This window comes from Saccopteryx bilineata, chromosome 7 (assembly GCF_036850765.1).
Source record: "Saccopteryx bilineata isolate mSacBil1 chromosome 7, mSacBil1_pri_phased_curated, whole genome shotgun sequence".
Classification (NCBI taxonomy): domain Eukaryota; kingdom Metazoa; phylum Chordata; class Mammalia; order Chiroptera; family Emballonuridae; genus Saccopteryx; species Saccopteryx bilineata.
This window is the reverse complement of record NC_089496.1, coordinates 24,343,962-24,365,662: the sequence shown is the minus strand read 5'-3', so window position 1 is coordinate 24,365,662 and position 21,701 is coordinate 24,343,962. Positions and strand designations below refer to the sequence as shown.

General features: G+C 38.9%; 1 protein-coding gene across 1 annotated transcript in view; it reads right to left on the bottom strand.

Annotated features, from left to right (window-relative positions):
• Window positions 1–21,701, bottom strand: part of VPS50 (VPS50 subunit of EARP/GARPII complex) — a 114,973-nt gene that overhangs the window by 6,042 nt on the left and 87,230 nt on the right. Inside the window, exons 21-25 of the mRNA XM_066239549.1 lie at window positions 18,571–18,692; window positions 12,446–12,526; window positions 5,077–5,225; window positions 3,847–3,943; window positions 2,723–2,881 (exon numbers count right to left, since the gene is read on the bottom strand). Coding sequence (XP_066095646.1) covers window positions 2,723–2,881; window positions 3,847–3,943; window positions 5,077–5,225; window positions 12,446–12,526; window positions 18,571–18,692 — 608 coding nt within the window. The remainder of the gene's footprint in view (window positions 1–2,722; window positions 2,882–3,846; window positions 3,944–5,076; window positions 5,226–12,445; window positions 12,527–18,570; window positions 18,693–21,701) is intronic.

Sequence of the window (21,701 nt, the reverse complement as noted above, 5' to 3'; positions counted from 1 at the left end):
ATGACTGTCAGTATGTATTAAAAGAGCTTCATAACCTATTTTTTAAAAATATCTGCAAGAGACCCAATTTAAAAAATGTTTTAATAAGCCTTCAATTCAGTGAATTATTTGTAACTCGTGGTTATCTATATTCCTTAGAGAGCAATCTGATAAATTGTTCTCTTTCCTAAATATTTTTGAAAGTAAGTTATTTATAACAAATGATTCAAAAGTCATGTAATAGCTGCAAAATTTTAGTAAAGACTGTCAAAATAAAACATTTTCTATTACCTACAGAAAAACTGAACATCTTTACTACTTACTAGTAACTTTTATGATACCACTCTACTAAAAATGAAGATATATGTAACTAATGCAGACAATTCCAACAATTACATAAAAACAGCAGTTGGGTCAGCCTTCAATAAATGTATTTCTGGTTTCTTTGGACTGTTATCACCTAAATATGTTCATTTACAAAAACAAATGTTGTTAAAAATAAATAAATAGATAAATAAATAAATGCCGTTGACCCTCCTTGACAATATATTTCACCTAAATGTTTATCTGCAAAAATAAATGCTGTTAAAAATAAGTAAATAAATAATAAATAAAAGCTGTTGATCCTCCTTGTCAATATATTTCAAATAAATTGAAGAAGGCTTAAAGTGACTTTTTTTTCCCATTTCCTCAATAGAGAAGTTAGATAATGCTTCACAAGTCAAGACTGACATGACTTCAAATTTTATAACACCACACAGGAAGAAATAATCTGATTTGATCATCACCAGTCAAGCTACCGCATAATTATTATCTTCTGCTACTTCCTAAAATTACAATTTTTTTATGGTTTACTTTTTACAGGTGATTGCTAAAAGAAGTGCATCTTCAATCCACTAAGCTTACTTCTGAAAATAAAAGTTAAATCAATAATTGCTCTTTGACGTGTTCCTTTCATGAATCTTGTAGAGCAGTGCTATTTGCTACTGTATTTAGGCTTCACTACAGTGAACTCTCCTTTGGGTTTCAAGAGTTTCACACTTTAAAGATAAAATTATAAGCTTACTGAATAAAATATTATTCTACTCATTTTTAAATTCATGCACAAAAGTGCTGTTGTAGAAGTGATAAAACCATCTCATTTTAATTAGGACAGTTTTCAGCAACAAAGCATAGTGCTTTTTACTGATAGTTTGGACTTGAAAAATTAATAGAACGAAGTTTATCATAAACATTTATGAAAAGTTTTAAGCTGCAAAAACTGGGTGCAGGTTAATCTGAGTAGCATTGGTTCTTTCTTAAAATATAGTTAATGTTTCTTGGAACTAAGAATAACTGAAGCAACAGCCTCCCTCTGGTATATTTAGCCACTGCGTGCCTAAGTCTCTTGTTTTCTTGTATTCCTATGCGGACCATGGTTAGCATGTTGTAAAAAACAGAATCAACTTTTAAAAACAGAATTGTTAAGAAAAAAAAAAGAGGCGTGATTATTTATAAATTACATTCCAAATAAAACAACTGCAATTGAAATCCTAAATCAAGCCTTCCAGGTGGCAATTGTAGAGTCCACTTGTCACTCATCCTTGGGTCTGCTGATAACTCCTAGATGCTAACTGATCTTGGCACCCTTAGCTCCTCGAGTCTGGGAACACACTCCACCTTCACCCAGACCTGGGCAGAGGACCGTGCACTGCTGCGGACCAGCACACGACATGAATTCCACCACTATCTCTGATGTGATCTCTGGGTTTGTTTACTGCTTCTCAAGTGTCCTGGGCTATTATTTATTGCCTTGGAAGCAGATTAAAAATTTTGTGTAAATAAATGAGATAAAAATCAGGAGTTAAGAAGAGCCAATTTCCTTTTCACTGACAAATAGGAAAAACAAAATTGTTCTGAAAGCTTGCTCTCATTTTCTCAGATGCTCTTTCCTCACCGCAGACATCCATGTCTCATTTTCTCACTTGCTTCAGGCTTCTCAATTCCCACCTATCAGAATCCTCCCCTGACCACAAGTGAATAAACAAAGGGATTCCTCCCCCACCCACCCACACCCTGCCAGGCTCTACCTTCTTCTGCAGGTCATTTATTTTCACACAGGACTATTCCTCACCTGACATGTCAGATCTTAACGTCTCTGTCCTACTGTCCCTCACTGCCATGTCAATTCCTGAGGGCATGTACGTTCCTTCACTCACGCCTACACTGCCAGCACCCGGATCAGTGCTGGCTCATGGCAGGTGATCTAGGAATTCCTCATGATGCATACATTTTTTTAAATGCCTAGAATTCTTTCCAGAAAACTTTATAAATTAAATCATTAAATGTAAAGGTATTGCAAAGGTCATGTGATTTCTGTAAAAAAAAACAACTTAGAATGATCAGGTGCATGGACTCTTGCTAATAATGAATATATAAAACTGTAGAAAAACCTTCTTGTCATAATAGTCGTGGCTACTGAGGTTATATAATATGAGAGTCAGCCAACACATGCCAACCAAACTCTCTAACTCAAAGTAGAAAATGAGTAAGCAAAACAGAAAGTCTACAAAATATTCTTGCATCTGAAAGAACACAAAATTCAGAAATTAAGCCTAATCCAACTCAGGGAGTTGAATATCACAATGTTAAAGATGTGGTGATACTATAACTGTAATCTTACTACTTCAGAGCTATTCTAATTAAAGGAACAGTTCTCTTAAGAAAATTGTCTTTACCAAAGATAATTTCCTAGAGTACTTGCCTTTAACAATGCATCTACATATATGTTGTGCTGTGACATAATTTCCTTTACATCCCATTTCACGTTAGCCATCAAGAGTAGCATCTGTTCATAATCAATGGCTTTACCAGCTACAATCCAGTAAATTGGTTTGCGTAGTTCGCTGGCAGTTGAGACTGTCTGGAATTAATTTCACAGAAATAAAAACAAATGTTTTTTAAAAGTATCAAGTTTATAGACTATTTTGTTTCTATTTCTAGTATACATCATATCTGAAAGTAAAACATTATTCATTTGGAGATTTATATTATAAAAATACTTTGCAGACATAATTTTGAGACACTCAATCAACTTGAGGAAAATAGACACTATAACTCTAAAAGAACTACAGACTTTCATGGAGACCAGCTAATACTTCTCAAATCCTTTTACTTCTCTCCATTTCTACTCCCACTATCCCACCTCAAGATTCCATCTCTCTTGACTGTGTTTCTGTAATAGTTCTGGAGCCAGGCTCCCTGCCTCTAGGCTTACCCTCTGAAGTGCATTCCTCACATGCCTCCAGAGCACACTTTCTGAAACACAGGGACCAGGACCACACCACTGCCCCTGGCTAGAAGCCTCCAGGCGCTTCCCAGGACGTGAGTCACGTCCAGCACCTTCGTGGCTGGGAGCACTGCCTCGGGCGGCTCCTGCTCGTGGCTCTGCACTTTCTCCTCACTAGCCCTTCCCTACTCTGATGATCTGCGCTGACCCCAGCCGCTCTCCCCCCACTGCTGCCCTTCAGATCAGCACCCCTTGGTTTGGAATATGCTCCCCTCTCGCCTGGCTGGTCAAGCTGATACATCACCTCATCCAACAGCCTTTCCAGACAACCTGCTTTCAACCACACCTCGTTCCTCCTGCAGTCGGGGTTAACCTGCCACTGTCTCTTTTCCCTTTTTGTATTTTAAATATACTGGCTTTCTCTCCCACTAGACTAAAAGTTGTATGAGCTGCTCAATAAGAATCTAATCCAGGAATTCAGGGGTGAATAAACAAATATTCTAATCCAGCTGTCCTGGGATTTGGAGACTGATCCTTAGTGGTGTGACAGTCTCATCCTGCCCCCAGCTGAAATGATAGAGAAGACAGATGGCTCTGACCTGAGAATAAAACTGCTGAAGAAAGGGCTTCTTGACCACCGGCATCACAGCATCCAGATGCGGCTGGAGGAACTCAAACTGCTCGGCCAAGAACACCCTGCCGGGAACAAACAAGCCCCTTGTAAGCAAAGGACAGGACCGCAAGCCTGCCAATATTGCCAGTAAGTAATCTTGAAGATCTCTAAGCAAGTCTAACAACTGAAATAGTTTTCCACTTAAGCAAACTACAACCTACACAAAAATCAAAGCTGAGCTTCTCACTGAACATGAGCTCAGGTGGAAGAGGGGTGACTTCAAAGTAGCTGGTCTGGGTACCAAGCTGTGTTACGCTGTTCTGCATGTTAAGATATGAGCACAGATAACATAAAGACTAAAGGAAGATTTGAAAGGATTTCTTTTAAATTAGATAAAAGGTGACGGAGGACAATCTGACTTTGGGTGATAGGTATGCAACGTAAGTGAATGACAAGATAATCTTGACATGTTTTCTTTGAATATATGTACCCTGATTTATTGATGTCACCCCATTAACATTAATAAAAATTTATTTTAAAAAAAAGGATTTCTTTTAAAGATCCCATTTATACAATAGACCCGTGAAACCACGGATTTAACATCTAAAACTTCCAAAGTTACCCAAACATTCATAATACGCAACAAGCTCCCTTTGTGGAGACACACACATGGCCCTCGGTCAGGAGGCTGGTGCGCAGCAGTGGCTCATTGGCAGGCAGCCACCCTGCTCTCTGCTTTTGTTATGCACACAAAAATCCGTACGTTATAACTGACTGCATTTTATGGAAGAAGTTATATGCTTCAACTATATTAAAAATTGGGATTTATAAAGGTCAGGAAGCACCCCTGCAGATGTCAAGGATAGACTATGTATAATGCAAAACTGACAAAGTGCAGTTTTGCCAGAATCACCATTCAATAGGAAAATAGTGTACTATAACATGATTTTTAAAAGGTTTTACTTAAAGCAAGGATTATGTTGCTAAAGATAGGAACTTAAAAGATTTTCCTCCTTCCATTTACAGAACTGAAAACCAACCATGCAGCTTTTTAAAAATCCACTGGTAATCCAGTTTACCACATACTTCTCAGAAATATGTTAGGTGGTATTGAGAAGTGGAAGATGTGTACAGCTAGAAGCCTAACTGTACATGCTTACTTTAATAACGTTTCTCAAATACTCAATGGCAAAGCAAGTGCTTTGTAACAACTTACAAGGATTCTGTGGCTACCACTCTTTCTGCCAACCCGTACAGTGTATCCCCAGACGTCAGAACCACCAGGTGACTGAGGTGTGGGCTCGGTACCTTCTCCTTCCTCTCTTCTGCTGCTGCAAGGGTGGCAGTCGGGTCAGCTGAGACTTCCTGGAAATATAACACACACAGTCTGAAACAGCGAGTCTAACAGCAAGAAACCATGCGATTTTACAAAATCAGAACTATAATGAAAACACTCTTAGGCATGCATTAATTGCATTTAGTTCCTATTCTGTTTTTTTTTTTCCTTCCTCCTTTTATGTTTTCTTACTATTGGAACTTTCCTTTTTATTCTAAGTGAAAATGATCCAACTCTATATGATATCATCTGTGATGACCTAAAGTTGGCCAACACAAGAAATCTTTATGAATTAAGAATCTTTATGAATTTATGTTCCATAGAGACAATACTGAGACGCCCTTCAAGAACCTGTACGTAAGGGAAAAGAGATGGCCTCTTGAGAACAAAGCTGGTAAATATCAAAATCATGGTGTGATTAACCATTTCACACCCAAACCTAACCAAGAAAGGACTAGAATGTAGTTATAAACTGAAACCCAACCAACTGTATTGTATCTGTCTGTGGCAAATTATTGATAAAAGGAAGATGGTTAATGGAATACCCAAAAGGTATGTTGAGCTTTAGAAGATCCTCAAAATAAATTAAGGCACAAAAATTAGGTACACAAAAAGAAACCTGAAGGGTAAACATAAAAGTAGTTTACTTTTTAAGTCAATTCTACAGTCACAAATAGCCAACATTTTCTTATGAATAAAAGATATATTAAATGCACAAGGCTCTGGGAGTACAACTTAGGTTTATAAATATAGCAAAATAAAAAAAACATTATAAAACTTTTCAAGTTAGAAAATGGTCTTACTCTGTTAGTTCTTTTTTATATCCTATCTTCTACTAAAGATACTGTCTCCAATTTCTAATTATTCAATCAGCATTTAAAAGTTATTTGTAGAACAACTGTGCTTTCTGCAGAGAGAGTCAGGATAAGGGAGTCATGCAAGTTAATCAATGTCGTAGCTCCATTATTTATTTCCTTCTACTATAAAGGAGGACAATCACCCCACTCCTGAAAAAAAATAAAATAAAATTGCATATGGTTTGGTACTAACTGGTTACTTGTGCTATTTATTATAATTTTGGTGGATATTTACTCATCATCTTCCAGACTCTCAGACCCCTTCCTCCTCACCTCCCTCACACCTAATACACACCTCTTGTTTGTCTCTCCCATGTCACTACTTCATCAGGACCACGGCCGTAGCATTCTTACTTGAATTATTTGAAACGTCCCCTAATAGAGACCGCTCCTTCTAGCTTATCCTGTTTCTACATACTTTCCACAGGTTTAACTGGCTTGTCTATAGCATATGGGTGATCTTTCTAAAATGAAGAATGACCAGAGCACTCCCTAGTTTAAAAGTCCCAAATGACTATCCATTTTGTATAGGAGCAAGCCTAAGCTTGTACCATATTACTCCTTCACAAATGTCACCAGCTGCCCTGCCAGTCTCATTTCAAAGCAATCTTCCACGTCCCTAAGCTCTAGCCACACTGGCCTACTTGCTATTCCTCTTACTGACACTCTTGCCTTCCCAGTTCTCTTCCCCTTGTCTGCCTAGCTCTCTCCTCGCTACTGTTAAAACTCTGAGCTCATGTTCACCTCCTTTCTACAGTGTTTTGTCTCCCAAGAAGAATTAGTATCTTACTGTGTTAGTATTATCAACACATATACATTTGTTGTATGGGGCATAAAGTACACTTTGTCAGTTCTCCCTCACCTTATTGTGAGTTCTCAGAGGGCAGAGACAAATTGCACCATCTTTGTAACTCAATACCTTGGCATGCCTCCTGGCATTAGCAGGCCCTTGATTAGTTTAATTGACAGTGATGATGATAATGATGAGGATGATAGAGTCTTTATTTCCTCTCCTCTTATTCTCTTCTAAGCCCTTTCCAACCAGGCTTTCATCTGCCCCACTCCACAGAAACAGATACCAAGGTTCCCAATGGCCTCCTCTGGCCAAATCCAACAGTCTGAATACCCATGTTCTTTAAATGATCTGCAGCGCTTCAGATGGCTGATCTTGAAAAGTTTTCTTCACTTAGTCCTCGGAACACCACACCCTCTGGGTTTTTCTCCTATACCGCTGGCCACTTTTTAGACTCCTCTACTAGTCCTTTCTCCTCTGCCTGACCTTTAAATACAGAAGAGCCTTACAGCTCACCCTTAGATACCCTTCCAGTTCTCTCATTTACATCTCCTTCCTGGCTGATTTCATCTAGTCCCGTTTTACATGTCATCCACATGCCAACAGTCCAAACTCACATACTAGCTCCGACCTCACTTTACCCTTTAGTGCACTTAACATATCTGAAAGTGAACGTGCTGTCCTCCTCAAATGTGCCCCTTCTAATAATACCTTCATTCTCAGAAAGTTAGATGCCATCCTTGACTCCTGTCAGTATCATGCCCCACACATAATTCATCAACAAATCTTAACGGGTCCAGAATCTGACCATGTCTCACTGCTTCCTCCATTAACTCTTTGGTACAAGCTACTTCTCTCTAACTGTTATAAACTGCAGCCAAAGTCATTCTCTTTTAAACCATTAAGTCAGATCATGTCAATTCTGAGTAAAGCTCTTCAGTGGGTCCCTGCCTTCCTCAGAGGAAATTCCAAAGGTCCCATGTGGTCTAGGCTTTCGCTACTTCTCCGCTTTCATTTATCGCTGACCATCTTGCTTATTACTTCATTCCAATTATACTGGCCTCCTTGCTATTTCTGGAATAGGCCAATTATTTTTCCACCTCAAAGTCTTTGTATATTCCCTCAGCTAAAGCCTTTTCCCCCAAAGCATCCTCTCCCTACTAGAAAGTGAGCTAGCTGCACAGGGGAGGGAGTCCTGTGGCCTGCCCCCAAACAAACCTGTGTCCTTAATCCGAGGAGTGCCTGGCATCATGTTCAGCAAACAGACACTCACTAAATGTTTGCTGAATACATAAATTTTCATCCAGGTGGTTCACTTTCCTATTTCCTTCAGGGATCTAGTTCAATGTTTCTTTCCCAGAAGGACCTCTGATCACCTAAATAAAATCACATGTGTTCCTCTTCTTTCTACCCTTTGTTTCTAGTTTTTCATAACTCAACACAATCTGACATTAAATGGCATTTATTCTTTATTTGCCTCCTCCACTAGAGGAGTCAGTGGTCTTCCACAATGCACCTCGGAACTCAGTGTGAACAACAAATGAACAAACAGGAAAAATAAACGAACAGAAACTCGTAGACACAGATAACAGTATGGTGGTCACCAGAAGTAAAGGGGAGAGGATGGAAGAAGGGTAAAGGGGTCAACTAAGATGGTGACAGAAGATCTGACTTGGGGTGGTAAACAATGCAATATACAGATGATATATCATAGAATCATACACTTGAAACCCATATAATTTTATTAACCAAAGTCATCCAATAAATTTAATAAAAAAAATAAAATGTGAAAGAGAAAAAAAACAATAAAGATAGGTATCCAACTACTCTACAGCCCCTGAGCCTTGTCTGCTCACCATAGAGCTCTCTGCCTTCTATTTCCAGCACCTTCTAATGTACTCAGTATCTTTGCTCAGTTCAGAGTTGTGAATATCCATGTCGGATGAAGTCAAAGAATGGTGAGGAGACCTGAAACAAGGAAAACTAATAAAGGAATTGGGGGAAGAGCAAACTCCCTCGGGCCACGTGGCTGGGCTCACCAAAGTGGCCTCAAGGGGTAAGCCTACGAAGAATTTGGTTGCACAGAACAGAGCACGTGCTGTCAGGCAGAGTGGGAGGCAGGCAGGGCTGCTGTGGGGGTTCCGGGCTCTGGTGGAACAGGCGGTTCTGTCAGAAGCTGACAGCTACGCAGTGTGGGTGACTGCTCTACAGGTTACATGAACACAGATCAGCTTCCTTCTACAATTTTATCAGTAAAGATCTGGAGTATCATACTCTACAAGTACAACAAAATCTCCTTTGAAGCAACACACGTGTACTCTTTTAAAATATTTTGTGATTAAACAAAAACTGACATGAGCTTTCTGCCGAAAGTGCACAATCTCAAATTCAAAAGAGCTCCAGGATAACCATGAATACTGCACATTTCTAATAGCACAGCTACTTCTTAATTTCACTCTTTTATGTTCAGATACCACCATGGTCCCACATATTGACAACATTAAAAGAGTCTCTGAATGTAGACCCTAAGTGGTGACTTTAGGACAGAGAGGGGGACGGGATTGACAGCGATGGCTGAGAGCGGAGGCGTGGCAGCCCGAGGGAAGTGCGGTGTCTCTCCGGGTATCACAGGAGAGGCATGGCAGCCCGAGGGGAGTGCGGTGTCTCTCCGGGTATCACGGGAGAGGTGTGGCAGACTGAGGGAAGTGCGGTTTCTCTCTGGGTATCACGGGAGAGGCGTGGCAGCCCGAGGGGAGTGCGGTGTCTCTCCAGGTATCACAGGAGAGGTGTGGCAGCCAGAGGGAAGTGCGGTGTCTCTCCCTCCCGGTATCACAGGAGAGGCGTGGCAGCCCGAGGGGAGTGCGGTGTCTCTCCCTCCAGGTATCACAGGAGAGGCGTGGCAGCCCCAGGGAAGTGCGGTTTCTCTCCGGGTATCACAGGAGAGGCCAGCAGCACTTCCCTAACTGCCTCCCTCCTCCCTCTGATCCAAGTGCCCGGGTATCACAGGAGAGGCCAGCAGCACTTCCCTAACTGCCTCCCTCCTCCCTCTGATCCAAGTGCCCGTGTTCCCCTTTCCTCACAGTCTTTCATAAACACTCTTGCAGAGATCACTGGAATTGTTGCCCCACTTCAAAGGGCTTCCATTTAGATGCCTTCCTTTGGTCCTAGTTAACACTAGCCTGTACACATAAAATTATGGTAATTATCTCCTTAAAGGCTAAAGTTCTGTGTTTACATGAAGGGAAATAATGCTAAGAGAGTAAGGGAGTCACAAAAATGTCAAGTTGACATAAATAAATGGTATGTGCTTATTGTTCACTTAAATGGATCAGTGTTTCAATTATACCAGTAAAATCAGGAAAGGATATAAAACCTTTAGAAGACACTGAGAAAGAAAACTTTATTCAATCGTTATTCTCACGGCAAAAGTCATGTTTTTTAGCATTTCCTGCCACCAATTATTACTTCTAAGAGAATTCATACTTACGCACTTTTGTGGACCATTTAAAATAATTTTTTATTATCGAAGATTTAAAGTTGGACAAAGGTATGAAGCAAGCAATTTAGCATCACCAAATGGATAGTGAGAAATTCACAAAGTGCCATAATCACCCAGACCAGCTTTCTTTCCTACTCTTCCCCATCAGACATCTTTTCTTAGACTCTTATTTGATGTGTCAAACAGAATTTCTTAGTTTTACACTGATGTTTTATGATAAACAATTTCAGGTGGCATCTTTAAGACCATAATGATTCCATTTACTTTTTACCTAAGTAAAACTCAGAAGATAAATATAGAGAAAATAAAATTAATAGCACATGAGAAATATAAGGAAAAATACCACTTCAATCTAGTGGTTCCAGACTTCTTATGCTATATTTTAATAGCAAATAAATGTATTGAATAACAAGAAATCAATTAATGTTCTCTGTCTGACTGCCTCCCCATTTCCAACTTCAGAACAATACAAAAAAAAAAAAGAAAGAAACAAAGCCCGGAGACACAAAACTCAAAGATTGGGGTTTACTCATTTACTCTACATTTACTGAAGAAATGCTGTGTGCCAAAGTCAGCACTATGAATATATATGTACATACTTTCTTATTTACACACTTCCAAATATGCACAAGGCAAAAAGATACCCAAATGGTAAGGGAGCTGGTGAGATGGAAACAGGTTATTTCTGCAGTCACCTGAGATAGAGGCACGTCCCCTCACTTCACTCACCTTCTGCTCACAGGCCCCCTCCTATCACTCTGCTTCACCTTCTGCTCAGCACGTGTAAGTATCTGACACCGTATTATGTATCTGTCCATCTGTCTCTCCGCCCCAATAATATACAAGTCCAAGGAGATAGAAATTCCCTCTTCTGTGCACTGATGAATTCCAGCACTAAACACTGCCTGGCATATAATAATTATTTCAGTACTTCTCGAAAGACTGAATGATTTGCCTTTCCTGCCACCGATTATTATTACGAAGAGAAATCCTACTTATAAAAACTTTTGGGGAACATTTAAAATAATTTTATAAAAACATCATGACAGAAGTATGTTCTGCACATAACACAGAACTTATAAGAAAAGAGGAAAATAATTGCTTGTCTGGGTAGGTGAAGGAAAAATACTACTTCAATCTAGTGGCTCCAGGCCTGACCTGTGGTGGCGCAGTGGATAAAGCGTCGACCTGGAAATGCTGAGGTCGCCAGTTAGAAACCCTGGGCTTGCCTGGTCAAGGCACATATGGGAGTTGATGCTTCCTGCTCCTCCCCCCTTCTCTCTCTCCTCTCCCTCTCTATCTCCTTTCTAAAATGAATAAATTTAAAAAAATAAAATAAAAACAATCTAGTGGTTCCAGGAAAATTTGGGGAATCCTGGGATTAATGTAGATTCAGAGAAATGCACTGAACAACAAAAATCTCTAGGTACAGTAACCAGCCTCAAGAAAAAAGTGTTTTCTCTTAAATGCTTGTCAGCTTTCAGACTGTAGAGCATCAGCCCTGTTTTGAAACCAAACCTATCTTCTTAAAACATGCATTTCATCATGTGACATAGCCAAGAATCCAGACTTCACTCTGCATAACCAACTAGCCCACACTAGAATCTCAAGGCCATTTATAACGTGATCCTCAACACTCTGCAACACAGCGCTTCCGTGTATACTTCCATGTATACCGGTGCTCCATCACAAAGTCCCGCCCTACTTGCGACCAGGCTGTTCCCACCGTAAGGCACTTGCTCAGCCTCTGACTCTTGACCTTTCTTCTTCACACGAAGCCCTTGCCTGTCCATCCAAGTCTAGCAAAGTCTCACTTCTTCCATTAGTCATTCTCTCACATGAAATCTGCACATACCTCTCGACCTCTCCTCTCTTTGAACATGTACTGGGTGTATAGTCAACATCAGATTCCTCCATGTCTACTAGTTTCCTCCTCCAATCAGACTGCAAGGAACCTCCATTTCACTTCCTCTGGGCACGTAGTGTAATACTAAGACTCAGGCACTCAGAACGTACAGACATACATTTATGTGTAGTTGATTAGATGGCTGATTTCTATTTTATATCACCCCAAAGAATTAATTCCAATTGATTACTTACCATATCAATAAGGCTCTCTTGTATTCTGTTTAGAGTTGTTCTTAGTCTACTGCTACTAAGGCCTAGCCCTGTTGATTCTAACTGAAAAAGAAAATGAAAGACATAATTAGCCACTGTGGAGATGATCTCAATGTCATAACTTCAAATTCACCACAGTGAAGCATCTGTTAACTGTTCAATCAGAAACTTTGCCTTTATAGCAGGGGTCTCAAACTCGCGGCCGTGCGGCCCGCCCACCAATTTTGTGTGGCCCACAGACTAATCAAACTTCGTGGATTAGTCTGCAGGCCAGTCTGTGGGCCGCACAAAATTGGTGGGCAGGCCGCATGCGGCCCACGGGCTGCGAGTTTGAGACCCCTGCTTTATAGGGTTTACAAACTGCATTTAAAAATTCCATAACATCAAGCAAAGAACTCAAACGTCAGCCCTCAAGGAGCAAGAGAACTAGTTACATATGTGCATTGACAGGTCACACTAACATCTATTGATCTAATGAATTTATCAGGAGAGACTTGACCAGGATTTCGTTCACAAAGTTATTATTTTTAGTTAGACAATTTTAGATTTGAGACACCAAAAGTCACTACACTGCATTCCATTTATGCAAAAGCATAATAATGTAGTTAACTTATTTTTTAACACAAATTACAGACAGCCTAAATTCCATTCAAAAATTAATAAAAATTTTGTTACACTCAGTAAACATTTCACAGTACAGACTTCTCTTCACTACAACAAAGCCAAAGCATTTACACAAATCTTCACACAAGAACATCAATGAGAAGTGAGACTTAACTGGTAAGACATAAAAGGTTGGCTCCTTGAGTGACGACTCAACTGACGAATATAAACTTAATTTAAAGGTAATCATAGATACATACAATCATTTGGGAAAATGTTAAAATATTCTGTTTAAGCCAATAAATTTAAAAGTTTATTGAGTTATAAAATATATGATCTCAGTAATTAATTCATATAAATTATATATGTGCATGTACATGTACATAAGCATACACATATTATTTTTCCTTCTCTCTTCCTATCTGAGATACAAGAATGAGAAATGACTTACACAACAGGTGTTAGAAAGCCTCAAGCCAAAATAGTTGTGTGATGGCATGGTGTAGTAAAACATGTTCTAATTTTATATGGCAACTTACAGTATTTTATTTTTGCTAGGTTTTATCATTTCCTTCCTTCATTTGCTTCTTTTTTCACTACGATATTATCCATAGTTAAACTCAGCCATTTTAAGTGTACAGTTTGATGACTTTTGGTAATTGAATATGGCCTTGGAACCAGCACCACAACCAGGATAGAAGAGTTCCCTCACCTTTAAAGATGTCCTTACACCTTTTGCACTTTTCCACCTCCCTCCCCAACCCTTACTTAACACTGATCTGCTTTATGTCTTTGTAGTTTTGTCTTTTCTAGAATTCTATATAAATAGAATTACACTACAGCACGTAGTCTTTGTATGTGTCTTGACAGGGCAAGCCCAGGGTTTCAAACCAGTGACCTCAGTGTTCCAGGTCGATGCTCTATCCACTGCGCCACCACAGGACAGGCATAAATCCTCTCATTTTTTAAAAGTCCATATCCCCCCACACACCCTGTTATAATCAATTTATGTAATACATGGACATGTAATATGAACTCCAGATAAGAATGTTAGAATTTCAGTTTAAACAACTATATGGTTTATAAAGATATTAAGTGGAGGCCCTGGCCGGTTGGCTCAGCAGTTGAGCGTCGGCCTAGCGTGCAGAGGACCCGGGTTCGATTCCCGGCCAGGGCACACAGGAGAAGCGCACATTTGCTTCTCCACCCCTCTGCCACGCCTTCCTCTCTGTCTCTCTCTTCCCCTCCCGCAGCCAAGGCTCCATTGGAGCAAAGATGGCCCGGGCGCTGGGGATGGCTCTGTGGCCTCTGCCCCAGGCGCTAGAGTGGCTCTGGTCGCAACATGGCGATGCCCAGGATGGGCAGAGCATCGCCCCCTGGTGGGCAGAGCGTCGCCCCTGGTGGGCGTGCCGGGTGGATCCCGGTCGGGCGCATGCGGGAGTCTGTCTGACTGTCTCTCCCTGTTTCCAGCTTCAGAAAAATGAAAAAAAAAAAAAAAAAAAAAAGATATTAAGTGGAAAAACAAACTGTCTTTAGGGTTTCCCCAATGGTTTCCGTTACCAACACTTCACTCTTTCCTGAGGGCGTGTATTTTCATATTGTATCATTTTCCTTCGGCCTAAAAAACTTCCTTCATCATTTCTTATATTACAAGCCTGTTGGTGGCAAATTCTTACTTTTATTCTTTTTATCCAAAAATGTCTTAAATTCACTTTCATTCTTAATGCTATTTTTGCTGGATATAAAATTCTAGATAGACAATTTTTCTTTTTTTTCAGTACCTTAAAGGTGTTATTTAACTCTTCTCTAGCCTCTATAGTTTCTCATGAGAAGTTGGCTGTTAATCAAATCACTGGTCCTTTTATGTATGGTCACTCCTCAGTATCAGTCGGGGACTGGCCACAGGAACCCCTCATATAAAATGGTCTAGTATATGCAAATCATCTACACATATCCCCCTGTATTCTTTAAATCAGCTTACTGAAAAAAATCAAGGTAACTTATAAAACCTAAAACAATGTAAATGTCATGTAAATAGTTGTTATACTGTATTCTTTAGGGAATAATGACAAGAAAAAAAAAGTCTGTGCATACTCAGTACAGACACAACCACTGTAGCCCTAGCTATATACACTACATAGCAGCAACATAATTTTTTCCATAATATTTTCAATTCACAGTTGATTGAATCTGCAGATACAGAACTGCAGATACAGAAGGCTGTAATTAGTCTAATTTAGTGTTCAAGAGGATGCCCATGGCATGTGTCTGTGCTTATTCTGCTTGCTGTTCAATCAGCATCTTGCACTTGTACATTTTTGGCCACTGTTTCTTCAAATATTTTTTCTACCTTATTCTCTCTCTCTCTTGTCTCCATCTAGTATTCTAATGACATGTATATGTGATGATTTGCTAAAACTTATACATGTTCCTAAGGCTTTGGTCACTTTTGTTATGCAATCTTTTGCTCTCTATATTCATTTTGAATAATTTCTATTAGTTTAGGTTCAAGTTCACAAATTCTTTCCTGTCATGTCCATTTGGCTGTTAAGTACATTCAGCATTTTTTTTTTAATTGCAAAGTGGTATTTTTCAGTGCAAAGATTTCTTTTTAGTTTTTTTACTGCTGTTATCTATTGGAACTTCCTATTTTTCTACTAGAATATTCATGCATTTTATTAAATATATTTCATTTTACTTTATTAAAGATAGTTGTAATAGTCCACTGAAAACACTAATACCTTAATTCCAACATCTTTGAGACAGACTACACTGATTTTCTTTTTACTTAAGGATATAATCCTGTTTTGTGGTCCTATTTATGCTGGGTAAAGTTGGACTGCATCATCAATTTGATTCTGGAGATTCTGGGCTCTGTTATTTTTATCCAAGATTCCTTCGGTTTTTAAGAATCAAAAATAGTAAGGACTGAATTATAAGTTGCTCGATTTGAAGATGTACATATTTTCAATATTCAATACACTGACAACAGTCAATATCCAAGTAATGGTAACTAAAAGCTCATATTACTAAATATAATATAATAACAGGAAAAGTACAGTATGAGTAAGAGGCTGGGTAAATGCTATACTTACCCATGCATACTCTATGTCTATTCTGTATTAGTTCATATAATATAAACTGTTTCTAATATAATGTATGGGTGGACACCCAGCTTAAAAATAGAAGCTTCTATCTTACAGCTAATTGTTTGAAAACACTGAATTAATATAATACAAACTATTTCTAATATGAAATATAGGTAAACATCTAGGTTCAGGATAATAACCTTATAACTAACAGCTAATTGTTTGAATATAATGAAATAACTTTTATTGAGTCTTACACGATTGAAATGCTTTTAATAAAAAATCAGATTAGCATGTTCTTTAAAACATGACAGATTTTAAATCAAACATGCAGGATATTTTACAAGCAGCATCTAGCTGTCTGCACGTGCTCACTGCCTCAGGTCTGGGGACTCTCACGTAAAGAGAGCTGTGCCACACGGTCAGCTGGAAAGCGGTATCTAAACACAGTCCCTGCAGTTCCCCAAAGTGCCTAAAGGCCCCTATTATAACACATCTGATCAATAAAGTGGTCCAGAACTATTCTATCCAATATGATAGTCACTGACCATGTGTGGCCATTTATATATATAAAGATAAATTAAGTAAAATTAAATACAATTTAAAATTCAGTTCCTCAGTCACACTAGTCACATTTCAAGTGCTCAATAGCCACATGTGGCTAGTGGCTACCATATTAGGTAGTGCAAATATAGAACATTCTATTATTGTAGTTTCTCGCCAGCACTAGTCTAGAGGCATAGCCCAGGCGACAGAGGAAGCCTCCTCTCTAAGAGTAAAACATTCTGACAGTTAGCTAAAACTCTAGAATGTCTTTCTTCTTTAATATTTGTTGAGTGAGTTTCCAAATTCAGAGTGATGAATTATTACATATTTTATAGTAACATAAATTCTGCACTATCTGCATTAACATTTTGTCTCTGATTATATGAGAATCTTTCTAGAAAATATTTCGGAAAATTAAGAACACAGGCAATTAAGGTCTAATATAAAAAAATATTATGTCTTTGAGGGCCTGGCCAGTAGGCTCAGCTGTAGAGCATCCGTCTGGAGTGTGGAAGTCCAGAGTTTGATTCCTGGCCAGGGCACACAGGAGAAGCATCCATTTGCTTCTCCATCCTTCCCTCTCTCCTTTCTCTCTGTCTCTCTCTTCCCCTCTCGCAGCCATTAGAGCAAAGCTGGCCGGGGTGCTGAGGATGGCTCACTCCATGGCCTCTGTCTCAGCGCTAGAATGGCTCCCGTTGCAATGGAACAACAGCCCAGATGGGCAAAGCATCGCCCCCTGGTGGGCATGCTGGATGGATCCTTGTCAGGTGCATGTGGGAGTCTGTATCTCTGCCTCCCTGCTTCTCACTCCAGAAAAATACCAAAAAAAAAAAAAAAAGATTATGTCTTTGATATACTTGTAATCACAGCAAAGTCTGTATCTCTGCCTCCCTGCTTCTCACTCCAGAAAAATACCAAAAAAAAAAAAAAAAGATTATGTCTTTGATATACTTGTAATCACAGCAAAGATATGAACACTTATATGATAAATGTAGATATCTATTAAAATGTTTTAAAGGTACAAAATATAGTATATGAAAACTACTGATATATTTATAGTACCAAGCAGTATGCTTTTGCATAGCCAAACTATCAAATATCTGGGTGAACCACATAATAATTCCATCAAATCAGGTCAGTTACCTGCCAAAAATTGTGTTGTTCTCCTCAGAAGTAGGAAAAGATAAAGGAGGAGCAGAAACATTAATTCTCTGATAGGCAGATGGTTCAGTTGAAAGATTTTGAATTATTTTAATAAATATTTGCCATCATGTTCTGATTGTAGTAGTACCTGCTAATTTTGTTAGCCAATATTTAAAATGTCTCTTTTGCTATGCAGTAATTATACACTGGGCCAGATTTAAACAAGGCAACCTGCATATTTTTCATTTGCCAAAATATGTCAAGGTTAGAAACAGATGCTGTATTTTTCCTGCCAAAAAATTTGAATAACAATATGTTTATTATATCAAAACTTAAAATTAACATATAAATAAGGTAATTAGGCAGAAAGCGGATATCAATAATTTTGTTGAATTTTTGATAGATAATTTTCAAAATAATGATTTTTCTGTATTTTATACAGAGGAAATGAACTGAGCTCTATATTTAAAAAAAAAAAAAAGATTTTAGCCTGACCTGTGGTGGCGCAATGGATAAAAGTGTCCACTAGAATGACGAGGTCACTGGTTTGAAACCCTGGGCTTGCCCAGTCAAGGCACATATGAGAAGTAACTACTAGAGTTGATGCTTCCTGCTCCCCACCCTCCTTTCTTTCCCTGCTGACCTCTCTCTAAAATCAGTAAATAAAGTCTTAAAAAATAAGTAGATTTTAAAAGAAACAAACTTTCCCCTCAACGGTTGACTTACTGAATCATTCCGACCAAAAAAGGTATATATTGCATATAAATAATAATCAAATAGCTGAGACATGAAATGGATGACATCAAAGGCAATTGGCTTGAGAATGTTCATCATCTGCATATATTTACCTGAAAAGAAAAGTTAAGTAGAACAAAATCAAACTCTGTTAGTTTATAATCATGAAGTGATAGCAAAAATACTTTACCAAAAAAAATTTAAATGAAGTAGTACATTCCTCAGTCATACGGGCCACCTTTCAAGTGTTCAAGTCCTTTGTGACCATTGGTCACTGTACTGGACAGCAACCTACAATCAGTTACATCACCCTGGAAAGTACTCTTGGGTAGCACTGATTTAAGTAATGTCTACAAAGATTTTTGAACATCATTTTTACTGTTTGTCACGTTTTCATGGAAACTGTATACTGCTGTATGTTCTACAAAATGAACATTTCTGAATCATTATATCACTCAAGAGCTCAATATCCTCAAAATGCCAAGGATACATCCTCCTCCTTCCTTCCTTTGGGAGATGCCAGTATTCCCCATTCTCTTTCCTCTAAACATGTAACAGTAACAAATAAAATTAAAAACCAAAGTCTATGCATTTATAAACGTGTTAATGTATTTAAAGGGTGCAAGAAAGGTGGGCTGAATCAACTAATAAATAATAACAACTGTGTTGTTTTGTCTTGTTTTTATGGAAAATAACAGGGAAAGAAGCATATCTACAAAAAATGCTCCTCTACAGAAGATGTTAAAAACAGGCCATTTGCTTAATTTCCAAATGAGCAAATAATTCAGTTGTTGGCTCTATTTCATGTAACTGCTATAATTATTATTAATTTTTTACAGAGACAAAGAGAGAGTCAGAGAGAAGGATATATAGGAACAGACAGACACGAATGGAGAGAGATGAGAAGCATCAATCATTAGCTTTTTTGTTGTTGTTGCGACATTTTAGTTGTTTATTGATTGCTTTCTCATAAGTGCCTTAACCAGGGGGGCTACAGAAGACTGAGTAACCCCTTGCTCGAGCCAGCAATCTTGGGTCCAAGCTGGTGAGCCTTGCTCAAACCAGATGAGCCCACGCTCAAGCTGGTGACCTCGGGGTCTTGAACCTGGGTCCTCTGCATCCCAGTCCGATGCTTTATTCACTGCGCCACTGCCAAGTCAGGCTATAAATTTTAATTGGTACTACTGAAGATACCATGACTCGAGAGAAAGCACATTAATGGCAGTAGAAAAAAATGGCAATTTACTCTAATGGAAATGTCTCCTATCAAAACCATGTCTTTACTACCTCAGAAGTCGGTATATCTGTCTGAATTACAGGAGAGATGATTCTAAACAACAGGCGGAGGGTGAGGAAGAGAAATACACCCAAGCACACATGAAAAAGTAAAAACTATCCGCCTCAGATTCTATTCTTCCTATTTATTATAAGTTGTTGTTTTCTTAAGAATCACCTTCTGTAATTATTTCATAAAATCAGAATTCTTTTTTTAAATCACAATTGAAAAATATTTGAAAAGTATGCTCCTAGAACATTCTGGATCACTAATCAGATATTTCATCAACTATAAACATGCAGTTTATGAAACTATTTACATGTGCAAAAACAGCAACAACAAAAAAACAAGGAGAGAGGATTCACATATTAAATATACTTGTAAAAGGACATTAATATTTCCCACAGAAAATGGGAGAAATGGAGTAGTTTTCTCTGAGAAAGGAGACTTGCAGGTCAGGAGCTCTGTTTATATCTTGGAGTATTTTCATTTTTAACCATTTTCATGCATTACCTTTTCAACTTAAAAGATTTCATGATACAGTAATTAATAATAATGCCCCACGTAGAAGAATGCACTAACGAAGCAGGAGGTGAACTGAGCCCTCCTCTTTCTGCATTCTCTCCACCATGCGCCCGGCATCTCAACCCCACCGCCTCACAATCCCTTAGACGTACGTACTCTGGTTAAATCCTGGTGCATGTGCGGGAGTGTATTTTTTCCAGCTGTCAAAGTAGGAATTTTATTGTAAGGTCTGTAGTTTTTACAAGCATAGATTTTGGCAGCCTGGCCCCACCCCGCCCCCTCCAGTGAGAGCTGCCTCCAGGAGACAGAGGTCGAATACCAGGGCTATTTCAGGGATGCCAGATTCCCTAAACCCTGTGGGCCTCCGTCTGCAAGAAACTGTCCACCTTTTGGATTGGTCTTCTGGACTTGTGAGACACTCCCTGAGCTCTTCTAACAGATTCAGGTCCCGCCTGGGGCTGGGAAGCCCTGCTAACCTTCTTTTGTTTAATCTCTCCTACTTCTCTGCCAAATAAATACTCATTGAAAAGGACATTATAAATATGCCTTTAATGTTCTAAAATGTGTCTCCCAACTACTGAATAATTAGTTCCTTCATCTTCCCAGGCACCAAAAACTTATCTTATTTGCAACAAGTACTTCTGACTTTGTAGAGACATTGCCTTGACAACTGATCATCTTTAAGCACCTTGTGCAGTAACTACAGGGGATGGAACAGTGCATTTACTAGTCAGAGACCCCTTAGTGAGTGGTTCCTTTGAAACTGTATTTTATGAATATGTACAAACTGAAGATAAAGACCTCCCAGGGACAGAGAAAGTGGTAGACTTAAACATCTAATGGGGAAATAAAGACAGCATCTAATCCCAGCCCTAAATGGGAAGACATGAAAGTTAAATCATCCTACTAGGCATTGGTTCCTAACTAACTCTAGTCACAGTTCTGGTGGTAGAGAGGCTGAAAATACAGAGGTCATATTCCCTTCACTGAGCAAGGCTTCCCCCAGGACTGCTCTGTTTACCGGCTGCCACAGCAAAGGCCCAGCTTTTCTCAGTTTCTACAAACCCGCTGCTCGAAGACCATGGCCACTATATCGTCAGTAATCCTCACATAGGAGCTGGTTGTTACTGTCTTCTGAATTCAACCCATGCAGAACATTTCTATCATTATTCTATCCTTTCCTTAGATAACAAGAATAGCAGAATGCATTCTTTCTTCATTTCCTTATGCTTACCAAGAACCAAAGATCTGCATTTGTTGTTTGCATTTAACTGAATTGTTTGCATTTTTAACTGAATGAAATATGATTTTTTTTCCTCTT